Source organism: Odocoileus virginianus, chromosome 32 (genome assembly GCF_023699985.2).
Source record: "Odocoileus virginianus isolate 20LAN1187 ecotype Illinois chromosome 32, Ovbor_1.2, whole genome shotgun sequence".
Classification (NCBI taxonomy): Eukaryota; Metazoa; Chordata; class Mammalia; order Artiodactyla; family Cervidae; genus Odocoileus; species Odocoileus virginianus.
The window spans coordinates 27,554,077-27,577,075 of NC_069705.1; the positions used below are offsets into that span (position 1 = coordinate 27,554,077).

Genomic DNA, 22,999 nt, shown 5'->3' on the forward strand with positions numbered 1-22,999 from the left:
GCCCCCCCGAGGTCAAGTGCGTTGGCGCCGGGAGGTGTTCCCGGCCTCTGGGCGGTCCCGGAGCGGAGGAGGGGGCGCGCCGGGCCGGGTCACTTCCCTCCTCTGGCCGGCGGAGCGGGTGGGCACCCGCCTGGCTCCCACCCTGGTCTTCCAGCCGACGACGCCCGGCCGGCCGGGCTTGTTACGAGCCGGGTCAAAGCCTTGGTAACGCGCACTGGCCTCTGTTGTGCTTCCAGCGGAAAACGAAAGTCCGGAAAGCGGCTTGAGCGCTCAATAGGCTGCGCGGGTGTACACGGAGGCGCGCTAGTGGGTGGAGTGGAAGGAAGCAGCTTGGTGATGGAGAAGGTGTCCAGGGGCTAGGGGCGCTGCGTGGGTTATGCCCAGCAGCTGCTGGGTCCCGGACACTTCAGGGTACAGCGAGCAGGATGTTTTAAAGTGGGAGTGGGGGAAGCGTCTGGTCTGAAGCTCAGCCTCTGGAGCTCCGTTTGCGCCCCCGGCTGGGTATCTAACCTCGCTCCCTTGCCCTCCGCTAGGGCCAGCTGCCAGCCCGGATGGAGATGAGTTGCTTCTTGGCTTCCACGTTAGGGTCCCCCGGGCAGCTACCTACGTTGATCCTGAGTAGCCTTAGGGGCACGACCTTCGGGGCACCAGTTACCAGGCTGCACTGGGCGGCAGATTGCGACACAGATGAGTTGAGTAATGCAAGTTGTGATCCAGGTATTTTTCAGAATATTTTTCGGGACCTAGAAAAGTTAGCACCCCAAGAGAACAAGACAAGGGCGGGTGGGTGACGATGAAGGTGGGCGTCTCGAAAGCAGTGGCGGTAAGTGATGCTGGGAGAGGAGGGTTTAATAAGGAGATAGCAGTTGGGGAGCATGCTGAAGAGGGGAAGACACACCGCTGAGTCCGCAGAGGGAAAAGGCAAGGACAGTGAGAAGGACGCTCCGGTTCTGCCCAGGGCCTGGGTTCTCTGATTCTCAATTCCGCCCTTTTCTCCAGGTACCCAGTCCTGACTCTCATTTCCTTCTCTACTCTTGATACTTCCTCGAAAAGGGGCTGAGAGGGGAGTGTGCCTCTCCTAGCAGCAGGTCCCTAAGCTGTAGGAAAAGTGCCAAGAAGGTGAAGCGTTGCGAATACCCTGCATTTTTTTTCTTTTTTAAATTATGAAAGTATGATAACACATTTACAGGAGACGTGAGAAATACAGAACAGAGTTACATTCAGTTCCACTATAAAAATTATTTTTAAAGTAAATAAGGTTTTTACTGGGAGTTTCAATATCAAAAAGTAGATAAATTAAGATTTTTTTGGTTGGAATTTCAGTATCAAACTCTCAAAAATTAATAGAATAGGCAGAAAAGTAGAAGGAGATAGTAGACCTGAAAAGCACTATGAACCAGTTCAACATAATTAAGATTTATACAATTTTCACACAACAGCAGGATGCAAAGAGAATACCCTGCATTTTTACTTTGCTTAATTGGATCAGTTTGTGAGCTACTGTATAGTTTGCTCACAGCCACTTGCAGAGAAAACCTAAGACTTTTCTCTAACTGAATTTCTTCAAGTCATCAACATATCCTGACATAGAGCAATGTTTGTGAAATATTAAGTGAAAAAAATAAGCAAGTCACAGAACCAAGTATATAACCTGATGCCCTCTTTGGGAGACATTTTTTCTCTCTCTCTACCGCTAGACTGATATCTGGAAAGAAAAATAATGATCAACTTGATCATTTGGGAATGGAGAAGAAACTTGCACTTTTATGTGATTCATGTCTATATTGTTTAAGACTTTAAGAAAGTGTATCTGTGCAATATCTGTTAGTATATCTTCCTGGGCTTTCATTTCCTCCTCTCTAAAGGATGGAGGGTAGAACTTCCTGGTGGCCTGTGATTAAGACTGCACTTCTACTTGGTCGGGAACTAAGATCCCACATGACTAAGATCTCTCCAAAAAATGGATGGGGGATGAACTACAAGGTCAGTTATACATATAAATGTACAGGGTTTGCATATATCTGACTCTCTGCTAATCTCTGTGACAAAACAAGGACTATAACATACAAGCGCTGCCCTCAGAAGTGGAGAAAGAGGGTGGGCAGGGAGTGGGGTGAGTGATCCTGGGAGCAGCAAATGTGAGCCAAGAAATGTCCCCACTTAGGGGAGGCTATGAGGGATTCAAAAGTCAATGGAGGGTCTCCTGTTTGCAGCACAGTTCAACTCAGAGTGACAAGAGCAAGATAATTTGACTGGTGGCATGGAGCAAGCTGAAATAGAGTTTGACTGCCAGGCTTAAACATTTTATTTCTATTTTGAAGGCAATTTGTGAGTGAGGAAGAGGCAGTGAAGTTTTTTGTTTGTTTGTTTGCTTGTTTGTTTTTAAAGGGGAAACAATAAAAGCCTTCTATTTTGTTCCTTTTCCTCTTTCCTATGGTTTCCTTGTTACCAGATGGGACCTTCTCATGCTGCCTTGGAATATTGAAATTTCGGATGAAACCAGTCAAATGGCCAGGCCTGCAAGAAACGTACAACACCATCCTTCTTTCCTGGAGGCAAAGTACACAGTGAGTCCACCATAAAGTGGAAGGATCCTCTGTGTAGGGAACAGTGCCCTGCCAAGGTCAAGACTATCAACCTTGTAACCGTGTTGATTGTCAGCCTCCCAGAATGAATCCGACTGAGTAGGAAGGTGTGAACCTTCCCTCCTGAAGATTCATTTTAGAGTAAAGGATGAATTCCTTCTCACTTGGAAGGTCTTTGTTTGCTACTCTCTCCAGCTTGAAATAAGTGCTTTTGATAGTTAAAGTCGTAGGCCAGAATATTTTATAAACTACAGAAGGGCTTTGTAAATGTTGACACTTGGATTTACTTAAATCTTCTGTCACTTGGAATGGTTCCCAATATGAAAAAGGTATTTTAGACTGAAAAACAAATTCTGGCTGGATACAGAACTATAGTATCTATATACTCTCACACATGAAACCATCAGTGTTAATTCCTATTGTCTTCAATTCCTCTCCATGTATTCTCTCCTGAAGCCTCTGCAGTCAAGAGTTTTGCCTTGACTATTCTAGCACAGATCTTGTCAAGATCACCAATATCTTCCATGTTTTTGTCTTTTTTTTAAGTCACTCAGTCGTGTCTGACTCTTTGCGACCCCATGGACTATACAGTCCATGGAATTCTCCAGGCCAGAATACTGGAGTGGGCAGCTTTTCCTTCTCCAGGGGATCTTCCGAACCCAGGTCTCTTGCATTGCGGGTGGATTCTTCACCAGCTGAGCCACAAGGGAAGAATACTGGAATGGGTAGCCTATCCCTTCTCCAGGGAATCTTCCTGACCCAGGAATCGAACCAGGGTCTCCTGCATTGCAGGCCAATTCTTTACCAACTGAGCTATGAGGGAAGCCCTATCTTCCATGTAGCTAAACCTTTAAGTCATTTCTCAGACCCTATCTAAATTGACTTATCAACAGTATTCAACATATGTGAGTGCTTATTACTTCCATGAACCCCTGCCCCGTCTAACTTTGAGGATTCCATATTCTCTGGATTGTTTTCTCCCTCACCAGTCATTCTTTCTGCTTTGCTAGTTTCTCTTTGAACCACACACCACTAGATGTTAAAATACCTAGAGCTCGAACTCTCCCTTTTCTCTGCTTTTCCATTCTCCACTCTGGGTTAGCTCATCCATTTCAGTACTTAAATTATACCAGTATTATATATATTTTTATATATATATATATATATATACACACACACACACATATATACATATCTGGGTATATGTATCTATATGTATATATATTACCCCAGTCTGAACCTCCTCTCTAAACCCCGGTGTAACATCTCCACTTAGACATCTAATAGGCATCAAACAAACACATCCCAACATGCTTCCAAATCTGCTTCTCTTGAGTTCTTTCTGATTTTGGTAAAGGTCAACATCATCTTCCCAAGTATTAAACCAAAGCCTTGGGGTCAGCCTGGATTCCTTTTGTTGTTGTTGTCACTCTCCTCATCCAATCCAACAGCAAATCCTATTGGTTCAAATTTGAGAACACACCCAAAGTCCCTGACTTGTCACCAGCTGCCCTTCTGTCATCTAATCTGAAACATCATCTCACATCAGATTATATCACTCTGTCCTCAAAATTCTCCAATGGCTTCTGGTTTCAGGTAACTTGTAACTCCCACCGCCAAAAAGAATTTTAATCCCTTGCCTGTTACTTTACTGATCTCCTCTCTTATTTATCCCCTTGATAAGTCCATCCCGTGTCCCACCAGCCTCTTTACTGCTCTCTAAACCTCCAGGTATTCTCCTGTTTTAGACTGTGTGTTTTCCCCTCTGTCTGGAATTCTTTTTTTCATCTCTTTATGACTTCTTTTCTCATTTTCTTTGAGTCTTTGCTCAAATACTCTTTGCAATAAAGCCTTTCCTGATTATTCTGTCTAAACTTGCAACTCTTTCCATCCTGTCACATGGCGTATTTTATGTTTCTTCATAGCATTATTATCTGACCTTATATTTCTATTGATTTGTTTATACTGTGTCCTCCATGAGAAGATAAATTCTATTAGGGCAAAGTCTTTGTCTTGTTCAGCCCCATGTTCCAGAATCTTACACGAAGAAGGTGCTTGATAAATATTTGATGAAGTAATAAATCCAGGACGACTGTCACACAGATGCTTAGGGCATGTATTCACATTAATATATGAAAGTATATTATTTACTAATATGTCTTTTTATCTAGCAGTATATAAATATCTTGACTTTTTTTTGGTCTTGTTCTATTATTAATGCCATCAAAATCCTAGTCACTAATAGATTTTACTCCCTCCTTTAGAAAAGTTGGTACAATATGCCAGGTTGACTAATAATCAGATTGTTATAGTCCTGTGGTGACTTTCTTTTACCCTTTTTTACAGGCACTTTATATGCATAGACTATACTTCTCTGATAGAAAAGAAGACATTGTGGCCATTTGAGATCTGAGAATATCTGAAATATTCTGAATATCTGAAATCCAAGGATTTCAGTCACTATTAAAGGAAAACAACGGTAGGTAGGGGGAAAAGGAAGCAAAAGATAAAGGACCCTGGAGGCTTGCCTCCAATGGATACTGCTCCAGCACCTTCTCTGTTTAGTTTTCTGTGTTAATATCAGGTCAGGACATGTGCTCTGAAGAAAAATAAGGCAGGGCTAGAAGGCAGAGGGTGGAGAGAGCTGCTGTTAAGACAGAGGGGTCTGGGAACGTTTTCTGCAGAGGTGACCATTTAAGCAGAGATCAGATTGTGATAAAATGAAGAAGATGCTGCTACAAACGCTTCCCACCAGTGGATGAGCGTTTCTGTCATTAATAGTAAAGATGAAACCATGTGCAATATGGTTTAAATACATTTATATTCAGCTTTTACGAAAGCAATCAATTTGGGATACTTTTATTTTAAATAGCCTGCCTGAATTTGAGCATGAAAACTAGTAAAAACAAAATTGGCTTAAGACACTTAGCCACTGACCTTCCTCCAAGTCAGCACAATGACTAGAACAATCTGAATATCAGTCAACCTAGCATATTGTACCAACTTTTATATTTTCCAAAGGAGGGAGTAATATCTTTAGTGCCTAGGATTTTGATAGCATTAATAATAGAATGAGACCAAAAGAAAAGTCAAGACATAGTTATATACTGTTAGATAAAAAGGCATATTCATAAATAATATACGTTCATATATTAGTGTATGAATAGACGCGTTAAGCATGTGGATGTCTGTGTATAACTGATAAAAGGATGGATTATAAACACATATTAGATTCATCTGAGCAAGGCCTAAAGAATCTGTACTGGAATGCTTCCGATAAAGGAGGAGGTTGGTAAGTTTGGCTCATATTCTCTTAACAATGCAAAGTGTTCAAAATTAAATTGTTTATTTGTTTGCATTTCTCTCAGGCAGTCTAACATCTTGGACTGTCAGATACATAACATAATACTTCTTCCATTTTTCAAGTGATAAATGGTGTGGTGAGGCTTTGCATGCTTCAGATGGGTTGTAGTTCTGGTGACGTCACATCAGGAGGCCACTTGGAATCTCTTTCTTAGAGTCAGTGTTGTCCTCTGAAAAGATTTGGGTGGATACTGTGAACCTGAAACACCAAGCAAAATTCTCATTCTGATGTTTTTACAAACCCCAGCTCTCAAAAGGACCATGTTTGTATGTTCCATGCAGATGATATATATTTTTTAATTAAAAAAACCCTGTAATGTCATATGGAGAAACTGCCAGCTGGGGTGCTGATAAGAAGGAGGGGTGCTCCTCTTAACCAGGCCTGGGTCCCAGAGAACTCTCTCAGCTGCCTTAAGAAGTCCTTCCCACTATTGGCCTCTCAGTTTCTCATTTCTTTTTTTCCTTTTTTCCTGCTACAGAACAAATGTTGCTAAGTTTATAGCCCCTGCTGCTTTTGGACCTGGGAGCAAAGGTAAGCAGAAACCACATGCCTGCTCGTCAGAGAGTAAATACATCATTAGAAATACAGGATCATCTCTCTTATGTACCTTTCGTTGCTTTAAAAAAAATCATATTACTACTTTATTTTACTTTAATTTTATTTTGGCTGTGCCTTGTATTAGTTGCAGGATCTGGGATCTAGTTCCCTGACCAGGGATCGATCCTGGTCCCCCTGCATTGGGAGCATGGAGCTTAGCCAGTGGACCACCAGGCAAGCCTCCCTTCCATCACTTCTATAGACATGAAAGAGGGCTCCAACCAGCAATAATAATAGTTGTCAGAAAGTTATTGATAAGAGAATACAGTAACTTAGTATTTGGTGAAAAAGTAAGAGTGTAGATTTTAAACAAATTCAGAGCTCTGTTTCCTCTTCCTAACCTCTCTTCCTGTGTGCTATTCCACTTTTCCACTTAGCACACTTCGGTCAACATCTCCAAAATCAAATTCATTCAAAACTCCTCAGGCACCGCCGTCTCCTGGCCATCTGCAGAGATCACATTTATCAATCCTCACTCTCCTGTCTCTCAAGTACCAAGGCTGCTGTTTACAGAAATAACTACTGTCACTTAAAACGACAGCAAACACTGCTGGGGAACGTATAAGGAAAACAGCAACAAAAAGGCCTGGCAGCTTAGAGGAAATTTCAAAAGAACAAAGAATCTTTGACATCACTATGCTGGGCTGATGTAAACAGTGATAAGCCTAGATTGTCCCAATGCTTGAATTATACTAGATTTATTTTTAAATGACACTACATTAAGTATGTCCCTTAAAACAGCAAATTATCCTCTACATTTCAGATTATTTATAATACAAATGGTTCATAATTTTTGAGCAAACAATGTACCCCTGACATCTGGCTAGGTCCTTTCCATCTGTTTTTCCAATAATTACTCTATCTAGTCTATTATAAAAGAACTAAGATCCAGAGAGGTTGTTGTTGTCTTTGTTTAGCTGCTAAATCATGTCTGACTCTCTTGTGACCCCATGGACTGTAGCCCACCAGGTTCCTCTGTCCATGGGATTTCCCAGGTAAGAATACTGGTGTGGGTTGCCATTTCTTCCTCCCAGAGATCTTCCCGACCCAGGAATCGAACCTGCCTCTCTTGCATCTCCTGCATGGCAGGTAGATCCTTTATCACTGAGCCACCAAGGAAGCCCCTTAGGAGAGAGGTTGAGGCTCTCCTAAAGTACTCAGCCAATAGTTACTAGAGTTAGGCCTTTGATTCCAGAGTGACACAGCTCATGACAACGCTATGTGGTGGTGGTTTAGTCACTGAGTTGTGTCAGACACTTTGCAACCCCATGGACTGTAGCCCACCAGGCTCCTCTGTCCATGCGATTTTCCAGGCAAGGGTACTGGAGTGGGCTGCCATATCCCTTTTCCAGAGGACAATGCTATGTTACCGCCTTAAATAAAAATGCTGATAATGGTTTTGGAAATTAAAACATCATTGGCCTGAGTTCAGTCTAGAAACTTCATTCTTTAAATGGCATACTAGCTGAGAATAAGTATTTATCTGTAAAACTCTACATCATAAAATAACTGGAATATTTGTATTATTACTTTGTGAAGCATTTTTATAATTAGATCTTCACAGAGAATCTAAAAGCAGAGTTTCATTTAGAAGAAATGTGTAGAAACTCTACAACAGAGAAAGACATTGATTTCTCATAAGACAGCATTTTCTTTTTTACGTGGGTGAGGCCCTAAGTTATTCAGAACCTTTGGGCATTTTCTCCTTTCAGATTATGAAAATTAATAAAAGGAAACCTCAGCCAAAGTTAGGGTCAGAAGGCCAGTAGAGGGAGCTCTCGTGGCCTGCTTACCACTCACCTTCAAAAAATCCCAACAGGAAGACAGCTGGTAAAGAATCTGCCTGCAATGCGGGAGACCTGGGTCTTTTCCCTGAGTTGGTAAGATTCCCCGGGAGAAGGGCATGGCAACCCACTCCTGGAAAACCCCACAGACAGAGGAGACTGGTGGGCTACAGTCCTTGGAGTCGCAAAGAGTCGGACACGACTGAGTGACTAAGCAGAGCACAACAGAAAGAAACTATCTTGGTCTCCCAAAGCAGCAGCCCAGCCAGATTCTTACCCCAGCAGGAGAAGGGACGACTTCCTTGTTGCCTAGCAACAAGCCCAGCCAATGGGAAACCCAGCAGCTCAGCCAATGAGAAGCCATCCTCACTTAAACCTTTCCTTTCCTCCAATGAACTTTCCTTTTATCTTTGCTTATGACCTCCTTTCCTTGTCCTGCCTGCCTTTTACATAGCTGTCCATGCTCTGCAACTCCTCAGAGTATCTATTTGCCAGATGAGATGCTACTGGATTCATGAACTGTTTAAAAAAAAACCCAGTTAGATCTTCAAATGTACTCAGAAGATTTTTGTTATTTTAACAGTAGAGAAGTGCTTGTCTTTGTATTTTGCTCTTTATAAAAATTCCTGAGATACAACCATAGACTACAAACACTTGGTCAAAATTGTCCTCTCAAGGTAGATAATCTTGAAAACTTGAAACTTCATATATGACGTCATTTTGTTTGTATATGGAAAACACTGACCTGTTAAAAAGCCTTGACCTGTCCACATGTGCCCAGCAAATTCCATCAGTGTCAATGAACCTTTTCGAGGTGTATCTGACTGTTAGAAGAAAAATAAAATGAAGGATGAGTTTTATTGTTTCGAATATTTTTAAGAATCAGAGTCATGGTTAACAGAGAACCTACCCGAAATGTATGGGTGGTGCTGGGCCTTGAAAACTGTTCCATCGTTAGAGATCTTTCTCGAAGAGGTGACCGTTCTACACCATCAGGTAATGCACTCAACCCATGGTTTTGTAGCTGTCTTCCTCTGAGCTAAATAAAGGATAATACATTCTTGTTAAAACAAATGCAGTTCTTAAAAAGACAAAAGAAAATCTGTATATGCTTCAATCAGTCTCTCATCTATTCATTCTTTCACTTATTTGAAAAGTTTTATTTAGATCTTGCTAAGTATAAGGTCTACTAAACACAAATATCAAAATATACTTTAATTGTGTAACTAACTGTATCTTTTAATCTGATAAAGCCCTAATAAGTAAATATGCATTAAAACATTAACCACATACAATTCTTAATATTATGATAGAAATGTTATTCTGCATTTGTGAAGCATCTGACTTTTTTAAAATGTGATGTTTGACTACTTTTATGATTCCACTCTAAGGCACAATATTCGAGGGTTAAATATTAAAGCTTTGCAACTCTTGCTTTCTGGGAATGAGTTTTATTGCTGTGCCCAAGGAGGCAGAAGGAATGTGAGAGAAAACACTGCCTCGGTTGGTTTTTCTCTCTCTAGGCTTTATGTTCCCATGGTTGGGATTCTTCTATATTTCATCAAAGAGAAACAAGTTAGGGACTTCTTTGGCTGTCCAATGGTTAAGGCTCCACACTTCCAACACAGAGGGTGTGGGTTCAATGCCTGGTCAGGGAACTAAGATTCTATATGCTACATGGCCAAAAATAAATAGTCGCTTATATTGGAGTGCAGTGAGCAGTCAGTATAAATCTGGGGGAAATCTGATTATGCTTCCTACCAGCAGCATAGCTTCCTCAGGCTTTCTGTAATTGTTTGGCTGAACTGAGCCTGGGTGAGGAAGACAGTGCCTCTATACTGCAGTGAACATGGTAAAGATTAGCTATAAAAATGAGAGTTTAGGGCTTCTCTGGTAGTCCATGGTTAAGGACTTGGCATTTTCTCTGCCATGGCCAGGGTTCAATCCCTGGTCAGGGAACTAAGATCCCTGATGCCATGTGGCAGGGCCAAAAAAAAAAAGGAAAGAGAACTAGTAAAAATGGCAGAGTATTTTACTGTGCTTTTAATCTATGCCAGGCATTATTTAACATCTACAACTTCATTTAATCCTTATAGCAATTCTTTGAGGTAGGAATCATTATTGCCCTTTTATAAATAAGAAAATTAAGGGAGATTAATTTGTACGAAATCATACAGAGAGTTTGTGTGACAGGCTTCAAACACTGATCTACCTGTCCATGGGGTTCTCCAGGCAAGAATATTGGAGTGGGTTGCCATGTCCTTCTCCAGCGGATTTTCCCAACCCAGGGATCGCACTCAGGTCTCCTGCATTGTAGGCAGATTCTTTACCATCTGAGCCCCCAGGGAAGCCGCTCCTGACCTAACCTTCACACTGTTTTTCCTAACTACACCATCCTGACCATCAGATATTTCCTTGACACCTGGACTCTCTGATTTAACTCAGGCCATGTTTGTATTTCACAAAATATTGAATCAACCCTCCAATCTCCTGTAAATTCTCACAAGCCACTGACTTTCAGGAAGCAGATCAGGGAGATGTTTTATGCTACTGAGCTCTTGTGAAAGTGTTCCAATTATGCTTGCTTGCTTTCCAACAAACAGTGAAAACAGTGCACTTGAGAATTAAGAAATTTGTCTCACGGAAACAGGGCGCGATCCGGGACCTGCCACGTGGTGCTCTCCGGTCTCTGAGCCTATTGGGGGCAACCTACTCCGTGAGGTTTGAGTAGATGGGGAACCCATACGGTCCACGCCAGTTTGCCTGTAAACACAACAACGTCACCTGAGCAGGGGCAGAGAGACGAAAGACTTTTCCACAGAGCTCTTTACCTGAGCTGTTGGTCACAGCCTGCCTCCAACGCCTAGCAGAACGAGCTGAGTTTCCTGAAGATGAATGTGGGTGGGGGACTGAACCCCAGGTCCAATCACTCCTGTGTTTAGCAAGGACTACCAGCCTGTGTTAATCAGTGCTCAGCCTTGCGCAGAACACACACGTCTCTGAAGGTCTAGTTCCTCCCCTTAAGGAGATTTGTTGTTGTTTGGTCTCTAAGTTAGTCCAACCTTTTGCGACCCCGTGGACTGTAGCCCACCAGGCTCCTCTGTCCGTAGGCTTTCCCAGGCAAGAATAATGGAGTGGGTTGCCATTTCCTCCCCAGGGGATCTTCTGGACTCTGGGATTGAACCTGCATCTCCTGCCTTGGCAGGAGGATTCTTTACCACTGGGGAAACCCTCAGGGAGATTACAAATCATTGAAAACAAGATGACGACACGTTAAGTAATTAGATTACAAGGCAATGCAGTTGCTATAGTGCTATGTCCAGTATCTGGCTCTTACTTCAACTGCTATAGAAATCTAGGGAATAGAGCAATCGATGCAGGATAAAATTAACTCTACTGTGCAGGGCTCAGGTGAGGAAAACCACAAAATTTTATGTAAGGTCATAAAATCAAGAGGCAAAATAATGTTCTTTCATGGGAAAACTAAATATTGTGAAAATGTCAATTATTTATTCCTACATTTTAAATAGATTTAATGCTATGAGGTCCGATGTGATACTTCTTTAAAAATTTGACAACCAGATTGTAAAATTTATCAGGATGGATTAGAAATTTTAATAAAAGAAGAATAAGGATGATAAGACACCTTCCTTACCAGATAAGAACATTGAAAAATTAAATGATCCAACTCATGCACAAGAATAGAGATGGATACTCTAGAAATGAATTCTAATTCATTTTTTGTTTATTCACTAATCATAAACTTATGAAAATTAAAATATGACAGGTTTTGATCCATCAGGTTTTAAAATACACATACTACCTAAAGTTTACAGGCTGTAAGGAAAGAGTCTTGTCTGTTGTCAGGGGATCTATAAAACTTGGTAGAACCATTTTTAGAACTTTGAAAAAATTTCAAGAGCCTTAAAAATATCCACAACCTTTGACCTGGTAGCTTTACTTCTAGGACTCACCACCAGGAAACAATTTTAAGACACCCTAAGATTTATGTAAGATAATATACACTGCATATTATAATAGTGAAAATATACAAGAAATGAAATTTTCCAGTAACAGGGCAACACATATACCCACATAATTATATTTTAGTCATTAAAATCATGATTTCAAAAAAACGTAATAACATGGAAAATACGAATAATGTTTAAGTGAAAAAGTGTATGAAAAAGTGCTACACTACAGGACTTCCCTGGTGGTCCAGTGGTTAAGAATCTGCTTGCAGATGCAGTTTCGATCTTTGGTTGAGGACCTACTGATAAGATCGCATGTGCCACAATGTAACATCTTGTGTGTAGTGACTAAAGACCCAAAGCAGCCAAAAATACATTTAAAAAAGCACTAGCTGTTCTGGGAAGGTCAAAGCAATCAACAAGACACTAGCTATTAACTTAAATATTGCCTGACACTTGGGTGACTGAGAAAACTATTCCTCTGTAATTCTACAATTAAAGGAAGCGACAAATGCCTTTTTAATAAGGCAATGATTTGATGTTGATCCCTAAGGCCAAAAAATGTTCTGAAATTCCCTACACAGAGTGAAACTTGTCCTTAGAGATAAATAAAACTAATAGGTATGTTGTTGTTGAGTCTTTAAGTTGTGTCCGACTCTTCTGTGACCTCATGGGCTGTCCATGGGATTTCCCAGGCAAGAATACTGGAGTGGGTTGCCATTTCTTTCTCCAGGGGATCTTCCCAGTCCAAGAATCGAACCCACAGCTCCTGCCATGTCTCCTGCATTGCAGGTAAGTTTCTTTACTGCTGAGCCACTTACTCTAATAGCTATGTACATCAATTATGTTATTTAAAAGCTAATAATTAGCTAATTATTAGTTTTACTGAGTCAGTCACTGAAACCCATCCAAGACCCTCTCTCTCAAAGAGCTTGCTTTTGTTTGGCTGCCTGTGCTATAGGTACATGGCCTGATTTTATATTCTAGTATCCAACTAAGTCTACCACTTTAATTCATGTTAAATATCCAGAGTAATGAACCACTTAGAAAAATGTTCATATAAAATTTGACAGTGGATGCTCTGTCTGGAATAAATCACAAATTAACTGACAAGCATCTCTGTCCTCTGTGATCTTTGCTTTACCACCAGAGAGAAACAAGACTTACAGTTTTGTCCCCCTAAGAACTTCATCACTGTACACACTGGGGATTTTTAGTCTCTGGGAGTCTGAGGTAAGAGAAGGCAGCCTCCTGTGTGCCAGCGTTTTCTTTGCGGAGGTCTGTGGTCCACGAGCATCCGTGATCCGGGCCAGACGGTTCGGGGCTGAGGAAACAACAGTGGATCCTACACCCAGTGGTTTGTCCTCCTGCTCACTCCTGCGGGAGAGAAAGCAACTTAATTAATCAGGTGTAAGCTCTGCGAGAACAAGGCACTTACATATTTGTCCTTTACCAGACTCTATCTAAAGCCTGGCATGCAGAACATAGTCCCATTTGTTCAATGAATGAACAGACTAACATTTCCAGTTCAATTTTAATTTCAACAAAGGATCATCAACAGGGAAAAAAAGATCTAAGTTTCTTCTTGTTTGCATGAAACCATATAGCCCACAAGATGCAGAATTCACAGCTACAGTCCCCTTTTCTTGTCAGCCCCAAGCTAACAGAAATTGTTTTGTGGCTGATACCAGAACATCGTCCTTTTACACATTGACTGCATGTGGTGTTTAGTGCTAGAATGCATCCAGCACAGGGAAGAGGATGGGTCACTATTTTTTATACGCACTGTGTTCTATCTGCAAAATAGATAGGTCTCTGCTGAAGTGGTTTTGCTTGAATTGTCATCACACCATTCAAGTCACTATAAAAATTGTTGGAGAAACGATGTATCTGGGAAAAGTAAACACAATAAAAATTAAAAAGTATCCAGGGTCACTGCAATTACTGTCGCCTGTCAGGAACCTACAGGAAAAAAAGGACACCTTCAAACTGGCTAATTGGAGAGGCATTTAATAAAGGGACTCTATTTTCTAAAAACATGTAAAGAGAAATTAATAAAGAATGACTGAATTTCTGACTAGTCCCCAGTTGCTCAGCAGTAAAGAATCCTGCAAGGCAGGAGATGCAGGTTCTATTCCTGGTTTAGGAAGATCCTCTGAAGAAGAGAATGGCAACCCACACCAGTATTCTTGTCTGGAGAATCCCATGGACAGAGGAATCTGGCAGGCTCCAGTCCAAGGCGTAACAAAGAGTCAGACACAACTGAGTGACTGACACTCACTCAGTCTTTACGTTGGTGATAACAAGTGCTACTTCATAGAGTTATTAGGAGAATTCAATTTGATAACCTTGGTGAAAGCGTGAAGTAAAGGCTAAATTATTACTAATCTCATATCTGGCCTGTAATACAACCAGTAAGATTTAAAATAATACTTAGTTTCAGGCAAACAGGGTTTCTGCAACTAGAATTCTAATTCCAGAAAAATGTGGCAACCTAATCCCATATTCCTCATATCAAATACATATAAAAATAAATGTCAGAGGCATAAATTAAGACCTATTGTGATTACCACAAAATGTTTTGCCTATTTCAGAATAAACTCTACTAGTATTTTATTTTTACTTTTAACATTGTTGCCCATTCACTTTCTTTTACATTTATCCAAATCAAAACCGCTGTAAAAAACATTTTTAAAAACCATAAAAAGCCATAAGTACAACAAAATATCTGTTTAAAAAATTCCTTTGATTTGAAAATTTCCCTATTTTTCAAGTATATTTATGTTGCCTGATAGTTAAAGCTTCTCTTCTATGTTGTCATAACTATTCATTTGTATGTGATTCACATTTCATATTTTAATATGAAAAGTGGGAAAATATTCTTGAGCCTGTCAGCAATTTAAAGAGACCAAAAAGTACATTAAGCTGGTAGCAATTTCAAAAGTTTCTTTGGAACAACACAAGCAAAGACTAAGTGGAAAGCCCTGGCACTGGAGAGTAAATTCTATTAGTTATTTCTGGTTTTAATCCACGGCTCCCTGAACCTCACGCCCTATTGCTCCTATGTTAGGTGCATATTTTTGCCTTTGCTTTGTCATTCTCCAAAGTTGTAGTCTATATCTAAACTACAACTGTCATCTACTCTAAACGTATCTACTAGATTGCCTCTTTGTGTGTGTGTGTGTGTGTCTGTGTGTGTGTGTGCGTGCGTGCGCATGCTATACTCTTTGTCATGGCTTGACTCCCTCCAACTAACTTGTAAGAACCAGGAATTTCGTCTTCCCTTTTGTCTGCTTCCCCACACCAGATGGGCTGTGCAAACAAAGTCCAAACTCCTTAGCCCTCCCGAAGGCCTTCCATGAACAAGTGCATCCTTTCCAGCCTCACTTTCCACTAGATCTTTGAATAGGGACATCATTCAAGAAAACTGTACCGAGTTCCCAGTACATGTTTGTATGATTCTGTGCTCACAACAACCCCTTGCACAACATGTGATTGTCCTCATTCTACAGATGAAGAAACTGAAGTTTAGAAAAGTTGAACAACAGGTCCAAGATAATCCTCCTTACAGGTCTCAATTCCCAATGCCATGTCCTGCCACAGTACATTAAGCCCACATTCTCTTACAACCCTTCTTTTGCACATCTCTTAGAGAAGACACTGCATCTGACCTGTATCATACTCTTCACTTGACTAGTTCAGAGAATATGCTGTGATCATCTCTGTATGTCCCTAAAACACCTAATACAGTTGGTGTGTGGGTGCTCAGTTGTGTCTGACCCTTTGCAACCCCATGGACTGTAGCCCACCAGGCTCCTCTGTCCATGGAATTTCTCAGCCAAGAATACTAGAGTGGGTTGCCATTTCCTATGCCAGAGGATCTTCCTGACCCAGGGATTGAACCTGAGTCTCCTGCATTGGCAGGCAGATTCTTTACCACTGAGCCACCTAAGAAGCTCCAATATAGTTCACTTAATACAAACTCAATAAATGCTGAATGAACTCAATGCATACTCATTGATCAAGTCTTTTATTGCTTTGGTGGGGGGGAAGGAGAACATCTGTAACCTTCAACCTGTCTAGAAATACTGGGGAAAGCATTTTTTCTCTTCAAAAATTGTGGTATCAGTTTCTACCACTCCAAACGGCTGGAAAGTCTCAAATCTGAGTGTCCCTGTTCTATCAAACAATCTGGCAATTCTATTAAACTTCATAAAATATTTTAAAATTTTGGTCTTATTGGCCAATACACCCAAATATCTTGATAACAGAATTTAACACTGGACACTGTCACTCTGGACAAACTGAGGCCAGATATATAAAGACTGAAAGAGAGAGTGAGAGATAAAACACCTACCTGAGGTGGGTTAAGATGAGAAGCCAGGGATATACTTCGAGTTTCTGAACTTCTGGATGGCGGAACACTGGATACATCAGCGTTAATACGGGAAATGACTGCGGGTGGAGATTTATTCTCAGCTACTTTCAATTTTTCTTTCTGTTTTTTTCCTTCTGTGCCAAAGAAAAACCAATATTATTAAGAAACATTATCTAATACTGTATATGTACTTAAAATTCACTGTTCAGAGAGAGTATTTCTTCTTGAGATACCTTGAGTCTGCAGTGGCCACTGAACCTTAAAGAGGACAGACCCCACAGAGTAATGGGCTTTGATACTTTTCCAAGAGTATCTAATGAAATGCCTATCCTTTCAGGGGTAGGTAAGAAAAGAAAATCAGAATTATACACTGGGGCAAGAATGATTCTTGGTATTTTATAATATCCCAATTGATCCCTCTTACCACAAAAAGTAATATTTAATTAATATGATTATTATACTATTGTGAAAATTGATTAACAAAAGTCATTACTTTCCACCACTGACATTTCTATCATTTGTTTCTGCTCAGTTTCGAGTAGAGAACATTTTATAGAGGTAAATGAAGTGATCAATAAATTAGCTTTGTTGACCTTTTATTTTATAAATAATGTCATCTAGAATTAAAAACCAATATTCCATTACTAGAGATTAGTTAATCAGAATTTAAAAAGTGACTTCTAGCTTCTCTCTAATGTATTTCTGTATTTTTTCAGGAATACCTCGGTCTTATTTTTATAGCTCAAAACATGAGAATGTCCTTTCCGAGGTGATTAAAGGTTACCTGTGAATAAAGGCAGAGACCCACTCCCTTCTCACCCCAGTCATGTCCTCGATTTGGCCAAGTCAAGCAAGTGGGTCAGAAAGCTGAGGAGCACGGGTTACTTTTTCTTTTCAATACATCACATTCTACAAATTAAGTACCTGTAAGGGTAAGTTCCCAGTTTTTTCTGGTCAGCTTTTCCAACACCTCCACCACATTCATCCAGACGTGGTCAAACACTTCGGCTGCCACCGCGTCTCTGATACAGGCCTGCGGCGACACGGGAGGAAGTCCGCGCTTATGCCACGTCCCGCGACGACGAGCTGGTTTTTGTTCGAGACAGTCCTCGTCACTAAGGACAAAACCCATTCTCATCACTAAGCTATCAATGGTTGAGGTTAAAAGAATGCTACTCCTCTATCTATCCGACACACATGCAGATATGTATACTGTGTGTATATAAACAAACAGCATTTTTTTAGTACCAATTTTTAATAAGGAGGCAAATTTTCATTATACAACACCAGTAGCTTTTGTCTAAGAATCAGATACGCATTTAGAGCAGAGACTGGACCTAGACCTTTTCCCCTCTGCTCTTCTGGGCAGCCAGATGCACAAACCCTGGAGGACAAAGGCCAGTAGGAGCCTTTCCACTTTCAACAACGCGCTAAACGCAATTCTTGTTTACTGTCGGTGCCACTTTGTCAGTAAGAAAGAGAAACACTGCTCTAACATATCTATATCCTGCCAGGAATTGAAAACCTTTGGGGAGCACAGGACTCTCAAAAGAATGGAAAATCTTTCGGATAAGTGAAAAATGCACAAAACACTGAATGAGCCTATAATCAACATACATGCTCAATAAATGCTACTGCATTAAGTCAATGTTGGATAAAATTCTATTTACTCTTGTTTTCTGTCAAAAGCAAAATACTCTTCAATCTTTCCATCCACATCAAAAACCTCTTCTTCCAGAGAGGAACGTGCCATGAGGTCCACAGCCCTGGTATCATCAGGACCCAGCAGCCAGGGCGCTGAGAGCACAGCCGGGATTATCTGCGAGCCAGAGATGCACAGCCTGTGGGGAAAGGTAGATTCTCCATGAGGGTCAACAATACAATGTTTACATGATCAGGGTGGGCCTTTAGATTAGCCATAAAGCCACAGATTTCCAAATTTTAAAAAGCACTAGACATTACATTTGACAAAAGTCATATGCTTAAAAGCAACATTTTAAGCCAGGCATCATTAAAATTTTTAAGGGCTTCTTAAAAGTCTAAATTATTCTACAAGTTTGTGTCTTCTTTGCAATGATGAAGGAGCATCATGGCATAGTCCCTAAGATGTGTAAATGGCATAAGGGATGATTTACCAAAATCTGTTCATGAGCAAAAGAACACAGAATAGAGCTTTATTTCTTCTGCTACTGTCTTGAGGCTTAGTATCCATCACCATGAGGCAGTTTTTGCCTCTCAGAGTATTTGAAACAACAGTTTAAACGTTAACCATCTTGATATTTGTATTATATGCACACAGCATCATCAGTTTAGAATCAGAAGTAATTTGGGTGAAAAAAAAATTGCTCTGTACTTGCCCTTTATTGAAATCTAAATTTCTAAGTTGGTGAAGCCAAGGATCACGGCTGAGATAGACATGAAAAAGTATAACTAAAATGCATTTGGAAATACTTTTTAGGGCTTCCTACATGGCACAGTGGCAAAGAACCCACCTGCCAATGCAGGAGACACAGGAGACTCGGGTTCCATCCCTGGATCAGGAAGGTCCCCTGGAGGAGGAAATGGCAACTCTCTCCAGTGTTCTTGCCTGGAGAATCCCATGGACAGAGGAGCCTAGTGGGCTACAGTCACGGGGTCACAAAGAGTCAGACGTGACTGAGCATGAGCACATCTGCTCATAATAGTGGATGGATGTGTGTGTGTCTGCTAAGTTGCTTCAATCATGGCTACTGGGGTTCCCCCGGAGCTTAGCAGTGAAAAATCCACCTGCAATGCAGGAGCCACAGGAGATGTGGTTCAATCCCTGGGTCGGGAAGATCCCTTGGAGGAGGGCATGGCTACCCACTCCACTATTCTTGCCTGGAGAATCCCATGGACAGAGAAGCCTGGCAGGCTACAGTTCATAGGGTCGCAAAGAGTCAGACACAACTGAAGCAATTTAGCACATGCACACTCTGGCTATTACTTATTCATTTAAATATATAATTTAAAATATGCTTCCCAGGTGGCTTAGTTGGTAAACAATCTGCCTGCAATGCAGGAGACCCGGATTCGATACCTGGGTCAGGAAGATCCCTTGGAGAAGGAAAGGGCAACCCATTCCAGTATTGCCTGGAGAATTCCATGGACAGAAGAGCCTGGTGGGCTATGGTCCATGGGATCACAAAGAGTCAGATATGACTGAGCGACTAACACTTTCACACTTTCACTTTCGAAAGTAACTTCTAGCAACATACTCTCTGATGTTGCTGCTGTGTCCACAGTCACCAGGGCAGGGTCCGTGGATGGCAGAAGCAGGCCCGCTGCTCTGGAAATGCTCAACTCCTTCATCAGCGGGCGGGATGAGCTGTCTCCCTAATACTCTGAAAATGGGGGGAAAAGAAAAGGAAACTAATATTTTTTATTGGGAAGGGGAAGATGTTTTGAAGCTGTTTTGAAGGTATGAAGCGATAAGGTAAATACTGGTACATGAGCAGTGCAACGGGATCACAGGAAACGTACGGGCTTTGAGGGGGGGACATGCTCCACTGTTCCTGCCACTGATGGAGAGTCCTGAGCCAAAGTTTGCAGGCTCCCTGAGCCACTGACTTCATCTGTTCCATTCTGAATGCAAAGTAGAGTAATAGTTCCCTTGTAGGATTAACAAGTAGCTTAGAGACAGTATAGCTGTCTAGCTTAGAGACAGTATCACATTCAGACAACTAGGGTAATGCTAGGCACACAGAAACTCCCTATAAATGTTAACCGATACTTACGCAACAAAGGAAAATAATGTGAATATATGTACGTGGTTTACGGTCCTTGCCATCTTTTCTTTTCTCTATCCTCTCTCTTCCTTCATTTTTATCTTAAGTATGTAAGACAACACTGAACGAAACAGATTTGAGCTCCTGGTTTTAGGCAAGTGTACCATGATGCCTAGGATAGTCCATGCACATTGTTAACATCTAGTGGACACTAAGGCAGGGGCTCACAATGGCCTGGAGATGAAAAATTAAACCTACCTAGTAATGATTTTTAAAAATCTTAGTTAAGTCAGGATTTTTAAAAATCTTAGTTACTTAGTTAAGATAACCAGAAGACTTATCAACATGTGTATGGAAGTTCTAATGTAGCCTCCCCAGATATAACCCAAAGGAACTTCAGAAAACTGACATGGATTTTTTTTTTTTTTACCATCTAAGTAGGTTTGGCTGAGTAATTGAAGGAAGACTATCTTCCCTCTTTACTCAATCTATATCCTTCATCTTTGATATTAAAAAGAAATAGATGACCTTCTCCTACATAAGGGATCTGGATGAGATGGTCAGATTCATCCATGCCGTCACCCAGCAAATAATCTCTCTGTTCCTGCCTAGACCTCGCCCCATGCGTTGCTCCTCAAGGGTGGACAGACACAGCTGCTCTCAGGCTAGGGAGTGGGAAAGCAAGGATAACTCCCTCCCTTCTTCCATTCTTGCATCTGTGATGCATGCAATGCCTTTCTGAGCATGAGCTCCATTTGCTTCTCACAAATTAAAGTACACTTGGAAGGTCTCCAGATTTCCTCAGACACCATCATTTCAAAGGGAGTGATTTCTCAGTACAGCACATGTGTTCCGGGCACATATTTTGACCAGCACTTTCACTCAAAATATACCGACGTATTGAACAGGTCAACAGGCAGCAGTTCCCAACCCCCTTCTGGAGAATTGCTTCGACCAAACTCCTCACCTCAGATGCAGGGACCTGCCCGCCCATTCACGGCACTCAGCCTGGAGATTCTGGGTCTGAGGGCTTACTTTCCCTTCAAACAACATTTCCTCGACCTCCCAGAACAACTGCTGCACTTTCTGTGCACTGGCTTTGTCAAACTCCTAAAATATAGAAATGCACATTTAGTTACAGGACTAGAAGTTGTCAATAAGAGCTTCAGAATCAATGATACTTACAGATTTATATAGGAGAGAGTGTGACTGGATCAAAACCAGACATAGCAGGGCTCCAATTTTTACTCTTCTGAAAAATTACATCCCAACTGAGAGTTTCCTTAACCGTTAAATAGAGATAATCTCTACTATGAGAAAGTCTCATAATCCAAGATTTTACATAAACATAGATACAGCTATGAATATACACAGTGACATAGACATTGATAATGATAAAAATACACACACCATATATCCAAGCACATACACATGCACATATGTGTCTACACAGACATGTGTCCCTCATATAGCTGTGCATTGGACACCTAATTACATTTGCAAATTACAATCTTTTTCTAATGAAAAGGAATATTATTTCATGGAAAGGATCATTCACTTTCTTTTAATCAAGGAAAACAGAAACACGAACAAACAAAAAACCACCTTAGGTATACTAAAAGATGTGGTTATTAGGATGAGACCAGAGTATTCATTTTTCCTGTCTGGCCTTAAGAGATTCTTGGGCTGTAAGCGCAGTGAACTGTCAGTGAGAAAACCCTTCAGTTTTTCTGTATATTAGAAATGATTGAGAAGTAACAGACCTAGCGCCCTTACAGTCAGTGAGGAAAACATGAACAGAAGTACAATTGGAAGAACCAATTATTGGCTTACAGGGCAAGGGCTTTAGTTCGGTCCATTTTCTCCCAGGGCGGGTGTGTGAACTTGAAATCTAACCCATAAATTCAGCCTGACATACCTGATCCAAAATGGTCAATTCAGGCTGATTTTCACAGACTGCTATTCCATATTTTCTATGTTACTTCTTTCCCTTAGTTGATAAGAAAACTAGATTCCCCGACTGCAGGGCAGCTGAATTACCTCTTATAAAATGCAAATAAGGAGAAAACTCAGAAGAATATTTGGCTGGGGTGTGAAGAGGGCTTATTTTCATTTTTCTCTCCTTTGTATTTTGTTGCTTTTACAAATATTACCTACCGAAAAGTAAATAAACGTTTTTAAATTCAAAGCAAAACAATGTTTAGGGACTGGATTAATTTAAACTCTATAAATGGAAGTCATAAGACTCTCTTTGGATAATTACTTGAAAACTGGTAGGAAAGGAACCCAGCATTTGGACGGTGATGCTTCATAAAGCAATGGATCTCAGCCTTCTTGCCATCTGCACTCTTTTGACCAAAGAGTGTGGGTGGGAGTGGGCTGGTGTGGACGTGGGGGTGGGGGCAGTTTATCCCAGTGACAGACTCACACCTCCTCCAAAAAGTGCCCCAGTGATTCAGGGCTGACTCCCTTTCAGCTGCCCCCTCCCCCCAACCCCTGGCCTGCAACCCACAACCCTCTCCCTTTGGCCCCTTTGGAGAACCGCTGCTATAAAACCATGTAACACCATCCCTG

At 41.1% G+C, this 22,999-nt stretch overlaps 1 protein-coding gene and 1 long non-coding RNA gene across 7 annotated transcripts in view; one reads left to right on the top strand and one right to left on the bottom strand.

The window, feature by feature from the left end:
* The first annotated feature begins 829 nt into the window (after positions 1–829).
* Positions 830–9,190, top strand: LOC139032601 (uncharacterized). 2 transcript variants are annotated; one of them, XR_011485161.1, is made up of 3 exons: positions 830–999; positions 1,866–1,983; positions 2,453–9,190. It is a non-coding gene; the product is annotated as an uncharacterized lncRNA (long non-coding RNA). The 2 variants fall into 2 exon arrangements; XR_011485160.1 differs by having other exon boundaries at positions 830–1,983.
* FAM149A (family with sequence similarity 149 member A) overlaps positions 5,915–22,999 on the bottom strand; it is a 37,826-nt gene continuing 20,741 nt past the window's right edge. For 3 of the 5 annotated variants that reach the window (XM_070460011.1, XM_070460013.1, XM_020889934.2), the window contains 11 exons: positions 21,393–21,535; positions 19,916–20,041; positions 18,350–18,520; positions 17,604–17,794; positions 16,659–16,813; positions 14,088–14,191; positions 13,469–13,678; positions 10,973–11,093; positions 9,241–9,369; positions 9,076–9,154; positions 5,915–6,147 (listed from right to left, as the gene is read on the bottom strand). In XM_070460011.1, the coding sequence (XP_070316112.1) occupies positions 6,074–6,147; positions 9,076–9,154; positions 9,241–9,369; positions 10,973–11,093; positions 13,469–13,678; positions 14,088–14,191; positions 16,659–16,813; positions 17,604–17,794; positions 18,350–18,520; positions 19,916–20,041; positions 21,393–21,535 (1,503 nt within the window). In that variant the 3' untranslated portion in view covers positions 5,915–6,073. Of the gene's footprint in view, positions 6,148–9,075; positions 9,155–9,240; positions 9,370–10,972; positions 11,094–13,468; positions 13,679–14,087; positions 14,192–16,658; positions 16,814–17,603; positions 17,795–18,349; positions 18,521–19,915; positions 20,042–21,392; positions 21,536–22,343; positions 22,857–22,999 lie in introns of those variants that run through there. The other 2 variants (XM_020889935.2, XM_070460012.1) reach the window with 2 other exon arrangements.